Below are 12,042 nucleotides of genomic sequence, written 5' to 3' on the forward strand. Positions count from 1 at the left end.
GTGAAAGTGCAGCTTACAAATGTAGATTTTTTTTGTTACATAACTGCACTAAAAAACAAAACAATGTAAAACTTTAGAGCCTACAAGTCCACACAGTCCTACTTCTTGTTCAGCTAATCACTAAGACAGACAAGTTTGTTTACATTTACAGGAGATAATTCTGCCCACTTCTTATTTACGTCTCCTGAAAGTGAGAACATTTGTTCTCATGGCACTTTTGTAGCCAGCATTGCAAGGTATTTACATGCCAGATATGCTAAACATTCGTATGCCCTCTCTTGCTTCGGCCACCATTCCAGAGGACATGCTTCCATGCTGATGACGCTCATTAAAAAAAATAATGCGTTAATTAAGTTTATGACCGAACTCCTTGGGGGAGAATTGTATATCTTCTGCTCTGTTTTACCCACATTCTGCCATATATTTCATATTATAGCAGTCTCAAGTGATGATCCAGCACACGTTGTTCGTTTTAAGAACACTTTCACTACAGATTTGACAAAACACAAAGAAGGTACCAATGTGAGATTTCTAAAGATAGCTACAGCATTCAACCCAAGGTTTAAGAATCTGAAGTGCCTTCCAAAATCTGAGAGGGATGAGGTGTGGAGCATGCTTTCAGAAGTCTTAAAAGAGCAACACTCTGATGTGGAAGCTACAGAACTCAAACCACCAAAAAAGAAAATCAACCTTTTGCTGGTGGCATCTGACTCAGATGATGAAAGTGAACATATGTTGGTCTGCACTGCTTTGAATAGTTATTGAGCAGAACCCCACATTAGCATGGACGCATGTCCTCTAGAATGGTGGTTGAAGCATGAAGGGACATATGAATCTTTAACGCATCTGGCACATAAATATCTTGTGACGCCGGCTACAACAGTGCCATGTGAACACCTGTTCTCACTTTCAGGTGACATTGTAAACAAGAAGTGGGCAGCATCATCTCCTGCAAATGTAAACAAACTTGCTTGTCTGAGTGAGTGACTGAACAAGAAGTAGGACTGAGTGGACTTGTAGGTTCTAAAGTTTTAGTGTTTTATTTTTGAATGCAGTTATTTTTTGTACATAATTCTACATTTGTAAGTTCAACTTTCATGATAAAGAGGAGATGTATCATCACTTGTCTGAGGTGAATTGAAAAATACTTCTGTTTTTTATAGCACAAATATTTGTAATCAAAAATAAAGTGAGTACTGTACACTTTGTGTTGTGTGTTGTAATTGAAATATATTTGAACATGTAGAAAATATGTAAAAATATTTAAATGGTATTCTGTTATTGTTTAACACTGCAATTAATTGTGATTAATCATGCAATTTTTGTAATCGCTTCACAGCCCTAATATATATACATAATTCTTTACATAGCATCTGTACAAACATTTCACAATGATGTTGATGTTGGGTGTGACACTTGCTTTCATTTGAGACCTCACATGGGATTCTTTGGTGAACCAGAATGCACATACCAGAATCAGGAGATTCCTCTAACCCTTCTGCATTCCCTTGCCAGTTGGCATTAAGAGGTCCTTGGGTCACAAAATGTTGAAACCTATGGCATGGTTATTTGATGGATGTCATAGGAGAGAAGACAGACTTCAACCCCTTTGTAATAGGTTCTCCCTTGTCTTTTGTAGGCCCAGCATTGAAGCAAGACATCCATCCTTATCTTTCTACATGGAACTTCCTCCATTAAATCATGTTTAAATCAGGAAGAAATACAATGCGTCTCTATACAATATTCTGAGGTGTTGTGTTTCTGTGAAGTATAGAGAGTGTGTGTAAGCCACTATAGAGTGGGAGTGTGATCATTTTCTTGGAGTTCTTAAAGCCCAATCCTTCATTCACTGTGCATGCCAAACACCACTGAGAGTCTATGGGCGTTTAGAAGGGGCAGAAATGGATCTGTAATGATAAATTGCAAGATAAGTTTTTCTCTTACAACATACTTAGATTTAGGGTCTAGGTTTTCAAATTCCCATCACAAAATATTTTCATGAAATTAAGGGAAAGTTCTATCAAGTTAATTCAGAAATAGAATGAGGATCAAGTGAAAAATATTTAGGGATGTAACTTATGGGTAACAAATGCTAATGAAAATAATTATCTACCACATCTGTTATTTGCAATTAAGCTAGGCACGGGTAAGTCAAACCACTGAATATTTAAAAGGACCTCTCTATGTTTCAGATGTTTTAATGCATTGAACAGGCTTTATCCTCAGTGTTGAATTTGGATGTGTACTTAAGAAGGTAAAAAGTTTAGCATCAGGCCAAAATTAAATTATTATTAATTATGCATATACCAAATTGCTGTACTGGAGAAGAACACTACAAACATAACAGTAATATTAATTGTAACATGGGGAGACTGGTGGAGGTCTACAAATGAACATTTAAAAGTAGAGGAAAACTTATTAGACCATACAAATATGGAGAGGGTGAGAGCATGAATCAAATCCAGCTCCCAGGTCTGTGGCTGCAGAGTTCTTCCTGGAAGCAGAACTGATGTAGGAACTGAACTAGGAAAGGAGTTGGGTTGTTTGGGGGAAGGCTATGCAAGAAATGCACACTATGTGCAGCTGAGAGAGAGATTGTGCAGCGGACCAGAGGCTCTTGACCCTTTGGCCCTTTTTCTGTTCCCAAAAACCACTACTGTGATGCATGTGTGGGGGTGTGGCATGTTATCTCAGCCACCAGAGCTGAGATACCCTGTGCAGTGGCTCTGTAGCTGCACAGCAGTCTGTGGAGAGGTGTCCCTTAGAGATACCCAGTGTACACCTCACTATTGGGGTTGAATACTAGGTTCCTGCATTTGTCCCTAAATTAGTCAGTGCACCAGGAGCCAGTTTAATTGCTTGCAAATATGAGTAATGTGAATTTCAGAAAGTCAATTAAAATCAGAGTACTGAATTTTCCATAGATTATGAAGGCACATGACAAATGAAAGAGGAACGCCAGGCAAGGGACTGTCAGGATACATCAGCATCGTGGCAACAGGCACCGTTACATAGCCATGAATTTATGAAGATTAAACCAATAAGATGTCACTAATTCCCTGAGATGAGTTTAAAATAACAAAATTTGAATCAAAAGGAAAATCTGTTTCTCTTACCAAAGGGACAGACTAGCTCTACAGCCTTGCACACAATGGGCTGGCACGAAGCAGAGAGTAGACTATATGGTACAGGCAGAGGAAAGGACCTTTAGGTTGCTATTTGTAGTGATGGGTACAGTGGCATCTTTACATAAGTGAGATCATTGGGGAAGGGAGACTGTGGGAACCCTATTTAATGATAATACAGGATTTTTATAAGCACTTTATGGGTTCAAAGTTACTTACAGACTCTAACTACTTAATCCCCACAACACTCCTTTGAGCCTGGTAAGTATTTGTCCTCATTTTATAGATGTAGAAACTGAGAATGAGAAGTTAATGGCCTGAATTTCAAAGGTACTTGATTTCAGTGGGAGTTGGGGATGTACTGCTCAGCACCTCTGACAAACAGGTAATCCCATGATTTATTATCCAGTCAGCAAGGGAAATGGGAATAGAGCTTTGGACTTCCAGACTTGTACTTAAACCATTATACCATGGCCCCTGCCTCATCTGCTCTTGGAAGTGTACACAGTTCCTATTGATATTAATGGGATTGGATAGGAGTATATTGTCGTGACTGTAACAAAAAAGGGGGAATATCTTAGCTTGAAGACGGTTCCTTACATAATTTATAGAAGAGGAGTTATACCCTCACTGCCAGTATGCTCTTGATTTTATTTTAGCCATTTGTTTTCCTGGAAATATTTAGTCAGATTTTTGGACCTGCTACTTCTTAATCTGAAAATCATATAAAACTATTTATAGAGATAAAATTGTTTCCTTTACATTAAAAAAAAAACACCCAGTCTGGATGAAACGTAACTTGTTTGTTCAAGTACAATTGCCTTACTTACTGGAAATATTTTGAGGTATGTGGCATGATGTTTCTGAATAATAATAACCTGTGGCTTAGGCTCTGACCCAATGTAAGTATTATATCTGAAAGCAAGTAGTACCCAGAATGTAGTTCAGAATTTAAGCGCTGTGGCTGTCACTTCCAGAGAATGAGTGCGCTAACAATATGCTTAGTTCTGTATAAGACACAAATTTTAAAAGTCCCTGTCCAACTATCCAAACAGAAAAGGTGTTTTGTTTTGTTTTTTAAACAATTTCACAAAGCTTAGAGGTCCTCATTTCACTCCTTCCTGCCCATTTTAAGTCTCATAATATGGGTTTAATTTTCAAAATATCAGATGCCAAGGCTCATCTGCAAAACCACATGCACAATTGTATGCCGATCTGGTACACACAATTACTGTGATTAAATGTGTAGTTTGATATTTGCACGCAGAAATATCCAGAAAGTTATCTCACAACTCCTGCATTTCTTTTCCTACCACTTCTTCTATTTTGAAAATAAGGCCCTTACTGGCAAATGCATTGATAAAAATCTAGAACACCACATTTATAAAACAATAAATGAGATAAAAATGTGACTTTTTGGCTGGTGTCACTGCCATACGGTATGTTCAATATGCTAATGAAAAACAGAATTGTTTGCTGTGATCCCAAGGTAAAGCACTTTTAGTGATAGTGTCACATGTGATCTTTGCTGCAAATATGAGTGATATGGGCAGGGTTGTTCCAGAGGGGGAGAAGGGGGAAGTTTGCCCCAGGACCTCCTATTTGAGAGGGCCCCAAAAGTGAGTAGTGTTGCAACCTGGTGCACCGGGTCACAGCAACACTCACTGAAATTTGGCCCAGCAGCCCCTCTGTCATGATGGCCAGGTCACAATGCTCAGAGTAGAGAGCCAGGCTCAGTCCCTCAGAACAGGAATCAAGCTGCTGCTGCTGCAGGGTGGACCCACGACTCTCAACCCAGGCCTCCTCTAAGGGTGAGGGGGCCTCAGTTACAGAGTTAGTCCCAGACCCCCCAAAACATCTGCAGCGCTAGGTATGTGAAGTTGGTGTAGAACTATTTTATATGCTCTAGGAAGTTACTGGGGAAGTTCAATGGCTTACAGGAGGTCAGACTACATGACTACAATAGCCCCTCTGGCCTTGAAATCTATTCAGATTCAATTAAGATGTTTTTGTCTTCATGGGGGTAGAATTTCTACATTTTAGGCCTAGAGGCTGAATAGCTGATGATACAGTAGTTAACAGAGAGGAAAAAAATCCGTTGCAAAGACATTAGGGGCAAGATTTGTTCTTAGAAGGTCACTAACGGTATTGAGTCAGGGGTCAGATTGTGAGGCAGAAGTGATGTTACCCTTGAAAAAAATCCCAAATTTGCCACACTCGCACAGTAGTTGGATGTGCTACATTGACTGGGGATAGAATAGTTAATGATGTTGCAAATTTAGTACCAAGTTCTCATGCAAAAATGTGTACACAGGAGTGACCCTACAGTTGTGTGCCGTTACCATGCGTATATTTGCCTATGATAAGTTATCTACAGTCATTGTATGACTAATTGCCAAATTCCCACATACAGTCACAGTAATTAACACAATGTACATGCAAGGTTTTCAGATTTTCAGTTTTAAAAACTTGCCCCTTATGTAACCATCATTATACTTCAGAATTAACATAATACAGCATATTGAGAGAAATGGAACAGTTCACACATTTTAGAAGTATCGGTTCTCTCTCTGAAGATGAATTATGACATAGGTTCATATTTGAAAAATGTCTTCACCAGTTCAAGAATTTACCAAGTAATATTTTTGGTTTTTAATAAAAAAATAAAATTTGCAGACATTGATGGAGATAAAAGAGAAGTGCTAATATGGCATACTGCCTCAACCAGACCCCCTACATCCAGTTAAGTCATTTGACTATCCATTTCTATTACGTCGAAATATCTTATAAAATAACTTGGCTTTCCTTTTGTATACTTACATAATGTAAAGTCTCTCTGGAAAATAGCTTTAGGTACTTGTGATATGCTCAGCTGTATTTGGGAATCTCAGAGTGAGAATATATTTGATGCAGGGAACTGTCTACAGTAACTGAAGTAATATATTGGATGTTGTGATTTCCTTTCAACTTTATTATTTAAATATTTAAGTAAAGTGTCTTGTAAATGCTCATCTTAATGATGGTTTATGGTGTATTTTAACTACTATACAAAATGTAATGTGCTGTCTGTTAAATAGTTATTGTTGCTAAAAAGAGAAAATAATATGCCGGAACTAACAATAGAAAAAGCAGAAGTAAGAGACAGCAATTTCCCATGGGACAAAGGCATGTGACTCACTGAGGTGCTTTTCAAAATCCCAGCCAAAGACAAACATGAAGTTTTTACTTTGCCAAGTTGCATTTTATCCATGTCTATGACCACGTGGTTGACTTGTTTTCACTGTGTCCTTTGTCATTAAGGATAATATTTTTTTAAGCGATTGACTAAAAGCAGCTTTATTTACTTGCACTAAGCTTTCTATACTGTCCATGAAGTCTAGGGTGACCAGATGTCCCGATTTTATAGGGACAGTCCCGATATTTGGAGCTTTTTCTTATATAGGTGCCAATTACCCCCCCCCCTCCCCCAGCCCTGTCCCAATTTTTCACACTTACTATCTGGTCACCCTAATGAAGACAAGCTCTGTGACCTTCCACCAACAGAAGTTGGTCCATTAAAATATATTACCTCACCCACCTTATCTCTCCTATACTCTCCATGGCAGTGGTTTACATGTCCTAGAAATAGGTAATATTGCAATAATAGATCTAATTCACTCTTGCTGGGGCAGACAGATGAATATCTAACCTCACTGCACTGGCCTCAATTTTTGTGATAGTCTTAATGGGATTGAAGTGAAGTGAAGTGAAGATGGTACCATTGTCACCTTCTCTTATGAATTCCATCTTGGATGGTGGCTTCAGCTTCTGCTGACAGCTTCTTAGGAGCTCTGTTGGTGGAGCTGTCCAGGGGATGGTCTGAGTCAACACATCCCAGACCCCCATTCCTTTCACGGACAGTGCTGGCCACTTTTAAGATTCACTGGCTCTTAGCAGTCTTCCTCGTGCCAATATGCCTCTTAGTAATAGAGAAAGCTGCTGCTGCTGCTGCTGCTTTGAACTGCTGTTGCCTTTCTCCTCCAATGCCCTCCAGCTTTCCACCATCATCTGTGTTGTCTACTGCTGAATGTAGTTCAGTGCTTGCAATCATTTCTTGTTGGTTCTTTTTCCAACAAGACTGTGAAACAAGTATGTGTAATCTTCCTTGTCATCGCCCATGATATATGCTGTGAGCAAATCCTGAAAGCCAGACTGCAGTACAAGACAATGCTGTAGCTTAATTTGAAATTAAAATGTGTGCTTTAAACTGAGATATGGTGGGTAGATTTAAAATGATCCTCCAGATTCATTTTAATAGGCTGTTCAAGCCTCAGAGCTCAAATTTTTCTTTTCCTCTTTAGCCCCCACTACCATCACATGCCTTACAAGGGGAGTTGATCTCAGAAAGGAGAGAGCAGATGTCCTCTGTCCAGCAGACTGCCCACTATGGCAGTTCTATGTCTTTGGGAATGTAGTTTATGCCTCCCTTTCCAGCATCTGTGGAGCTGCCATTCACAGGTAAGGTAGAAGACCACTAATCAAGATGACAAGGAAACATATTTTAGAAAGTAACTGTATTTTTCAGTTGTAACCTTTGGCTGCCATCCGAATTATAGATATTCCTGACAATTCTCAAAACACACCAACAGAATGTCATTAAAAGACTTCAGGTCAAATATAGCTTGGAGTAAGTGGCTGTAACTTTCATGAAATCTCTGGGACAAATTCAACAGTGATAAGGATAGAAAGGTGCTCTTAAAAGTAGAATAATTGCACTAGCCTGGCAACTGGTGCGCAATGAGTATAATTTATAGATATGGGAGGTAGAAGTGAAGAGACTAAAGCCTGAGAAGTTACTAGTTGGAATGTGTAAGATAAAGCAGGCTTCCTCTCTCTCCTACTTTCTTATGCCACACCATTCGAAACACTGCTCAATTCAAATTCAGCCCCTGTGTAAGATGACAGAACAATGATCAGGATGAATTTACTGCAGGCAGCGTACAAGCTCAGTGTTAATCGATATTACATTCATTTACCAATTACATTTGTTTTCATGACTTACAATTTATACTTGATGTGTAATTTACACCACCACTTATGTCACTGCAAAATTTTGCCCATGAATCTGGGTATTTGGATAGCAAGCAAGGGATTTTGAATATATTTTTAATTACTGTCACAATATGGGCCATCAGGTATTTAGTGCGGGTTAGAAACGTTTAAATATTTTAAATATAATTTTTAAAAGAAAATGTTTTCTTTTAAGGGTAATTAATTAGGGAATTAGGCAATGTGGCATGTTATGACCTTAAAACAAAATTACTCAAATTATGGTGTAGTTTTTGTTAACTGTGTAGCTCTTGGAGTTAAAACTTGGGGGATCATCTATGTTCTAAAGCTTTTAAGGAAGGATTTGTCCCACTGCATGTGATTAACAATGCTTGTAGCATAAATTTCAGTCAAAGATTCTGCAAGTACATAAAAAGTACTTATTTTGTTAAGTTTACAGGCAAACCAGCCTCCTACTCACTTCAGAAGAACAAGTAGTATTTGAATAGTAAAATTAATTACTTGTAGTCTAAGGGACCAGTCCTGCCCACAATTACCATTGAACAGAGTTTTACTGACTTCAGTGTGAGCACTCAAAGTAGTAACTACTACACTCAGAAGAAAGTTTGCTGGAACAGAGTTCTGAATTTTCCAGAGTCAAATTCTTGTTTTTTCGGATGATCCCAAATTATTGTGGTTATCCATACAGCAATATGTTCTTACCTGGAGTGAATAATGCTAATTAGAAATGTATTGGGCCTTGACTCCAATTATGCACTCACATACTGCAATGATTAGGCAAGTTAGAGTAACAGTAAAGTTCTTTTGCCTATTTCCAGTAATATGATTTTTGAAAGCAGCAGTTCTCAGAGGCCAAAAATATTGTGTGGATATAGGACTCTTTTCCCCCCCACAGCTTAATACACTTTATTTGTTTTTATCTGTATACTCTTTCTTCCCTAAGAATGAATTCTGAACATGTGGATCTTTGTCCCTCCTAGTAGCTGGTCTATAGAATATGTTAATATGTCTGCTACTTTTCCAGCTAAGCAATAAAGTCTTTAGCTCAGACTCATACTATTAGCCTTAGAGGTCTCAAGTTCAAACCCCACTGCTGGCAGCAGTAGTGTCAATTACATAAGCAGAAAACTTGATAAAAATTTGCGGCTGTCTCTATGCATCATAAAGGAGCAGATATAGGCACAAGCAAACTTGTTTATGCTTGGTTTTGCTGCACAGTGCCCTTCTTTAATGCTGCACATCTCAATCTATACATTCCATGTACCTAAAACTTTTTTTAAAAAAAAACCCTCCTCACTACATCTCATATTACATGCTAATGGCACTGGCATAGCTTCAGGAGAATCATCCAGCTTTAACCTTTGCTTTAAAAGGAAAAAAAAGAAAAAAACACCTAAACTAATTTTTTTTTTTAAGAAATTATTTCTCTGGTATTTTTGCTTACTCTTTTAGGGTAAAAACCGCTCCACCTATGTAAAGTATGAGCATGGGGAGGTTGTGCTGCAGAAATTCAAACTCCCACCACACTCCTAACCAGGGTTAGGCAATGGGCAATATACTACCCTCCACCCATGTACTGAACTCTTTTTGAAGTCTTAGTTTGTAGAGACATTTACTTGCTTGACAATAATATTGTGTATGTTTCTTGAAAGCTACCCAAATAGTTTGTATGCTTTTTAGTGAGTACAAATACAATACATACAGTACAGTACTTTAGATTTTAAAAATTTAATAGCACAAGGATGTGCTGGTAAAACTTTTAATGCAAGTTATTAAAGAACTGACTTCACAACCAAAAAAAAGAATTCTTCACAGTAAAACTGTATTTGAATAAAAAATAGGCCCACGTAACAGAGTTTAGATACAAATCTGGATTCAGGATTTGGAATTAACCCATCACTAATTCAGGGCTGGATTCTCCAATCCGTCCTCACATGAGTAGTCCCATTTACTTCAGTTGACTACTTGCTAGAGTAATACTATTTGTCTTGTTTAATGACTGTAGAATATGACCCCAAAGAATTCCCTATACTGTAACTGATGTGAGGTTTTGTGCCCATTTTGGTTATTGTATTAAATCCTTCCTTTCTTTTTAATATGCCTACTTACTGTTAAGATACAGAACATCACCAGCCTTTTCCTGACTAGACAATAAAAGGTATATCTCGGTCATGGTGAGTGGAAGGGAACCTACTGAGGATGATTATGCCTAGGCATGAGGAACTGAGTTAAAGCTACCCTTGGGACATTAATTGGATTAATAATCAGAAGGCAAAACTGAAGACCAGATCCTCAGCTGGGGTAATAGTGGCCTATGTGCCAAATTACACCAGCTGAGGATCTGGCCCAATATGTTAATTTTTAGATGGTATATGCTAAACACTTTAACTTTTAAAGCCTAGTCAGAGATGGGGCATGCCTCAAGTCTGACACTGGACTCCCATACTCCCATACTCCCAGTGTCACAAGAAATGTCACAATGTAACAAGTTAGCTATATTAGTCTTTAGGACACAGGCTAATCCCAAGGGGTATGAGAATTTCCTGAGTTGTGGTGTTCACTAGGAGAAAATTGGCAGAGAGTTTGTTTGGCCAGAGGAATGCACTTCTGAGCAGTTAGGTCTGTTCGAAAACTTTGGGCCACTGCCTGCTCCTGCTGGGTCTTTTTCCTAAGTCACGCCAGAAACAGAGTGCAGTGGAAGCAGGGACAACAGAACCTGTCGGGGTAGGGAGAAGCTGGCACTGAACCCAGAACAGCTATGGGTCAAAGATGGAGAATACAGGCAGGCCAGCAGCAACAAGCTGCAGTTGGAAAGGATGCCATTTCTTGTGGCCACAGGGGAGGAAGGAGATGGAAGAAGCTGCATTAGCAGCTAGAAGTCAGGGAGTAGAGAGAGAGAAAGATAGGAGCCAAGTTAATTCAGTTGTCACTGCTTGGGGTTCTGTTTTCATCCTTGGGTTCCATCAGAAATGACAGCTGTAATTAACTACTTACAAACACATTTTACTGTGTAGTCAGGGTGAAAAGTGCTTCTTATCATGGAAACTTTCAGGGCAAAATTCCCTTCTCAGAGATGTATCTTTATCCCCTCTCAGATCCTGACTTCTGTATTCTGCTCTGTCCCTGTATAGCACATGTAGATTTTCCATAAACCTCAACTGTAGAGCAAAATTATTAGCATCAAAATATGCTAGGAGAAGTTTGCCTTTAGATTTTTGGACTGAGTCAAATGAGTACACACGATTGTTAAGGGTGCGGCCTCAGCTCTGGGCTCCTTGATGTTTGTGTCTTTCCACTGAAATATTGACTCTGTAATTAAAAGGTAATATCGATTTGCTTTCATTTTGACATGTTTTTTCCTGTCCGTGCATCATTTCTATCCACTTGCATAGACTGTGTTTTGGCATCATCTTGTCCTTCCCTAGACAATTGCATCGATCTAAACATTACGTTTCTCTGACAATGCTAAGCCTAGTCAAGAGAACAGGCACTTAGCATCATCTCAAATAACTTTTTTTTTTTTTTTTTTTTTTTTAAAGTAAGTAGCTTATGCGCTGCTGAGGAGAGCTGTGTGGAGCTGCAGGGCTCCTCTTCACATGAAAAGCCTGGCAGGACCATCACGAATTCCAACGTGACTGAACATTTATCCAGAAGAAAACAATTTTTATGAGGCAAAAATCTGTGATTTCCCTTTTCTTTGAACTGTAGAACTGTTTTTGCTTACCACTGGCTGCTTCTGCAGGTGTTAATAGTTTGATTTGATTTATAAATGTATCTGAGAAAATGGCTTTTCTCAGATACATGTATAAAGGCCATCTCTACTATCTGGAGGAATAGTTTAGTAGTCTAATAATTTGGTTTGATATGC

The 12,042-nt window shown here is 38.6% G+C and overlaps 1 protein-coding gene across 3 annotated transcripts in view; it reads left to right on the forward strand.

The window, feature by feature from the left end:
* Positions 1 to 12,042, forward strand: part of COCH (cochlin) — a 41,147-nt gene that overhangs the window by 7,678 nt on the left and 21,427 nt on the right. For all 3 annotated transcript variants that reach the window (XM_038408015.2, XM_038408014.2, XM_038408013.2), the window contains exon 4: positions 7,466 to 7,622. In XM_038408015.2, the coding sequence (XP_038263943.2) occupies positions 7,466 to 7,622 (157 nt within the window). The remainder of the gene's footprint in view (positions 1 to 7,465; positions 7,623 to 12,042) is intronic.

This window comes from Dermochelys coriacea, chromosome 6 (genome assembly GCF_009764565.3).
Source record: "Dermochelys coriacea isolate rDerCor1 chromosome 6, rDerCor1.pri.v4, whole genome shotgun sequence".
NCBI lineage: Eukaryota > Metazoa > Chordata > Testudines > Dermochelyidae > Dermochelys > Dermochelys coriacea.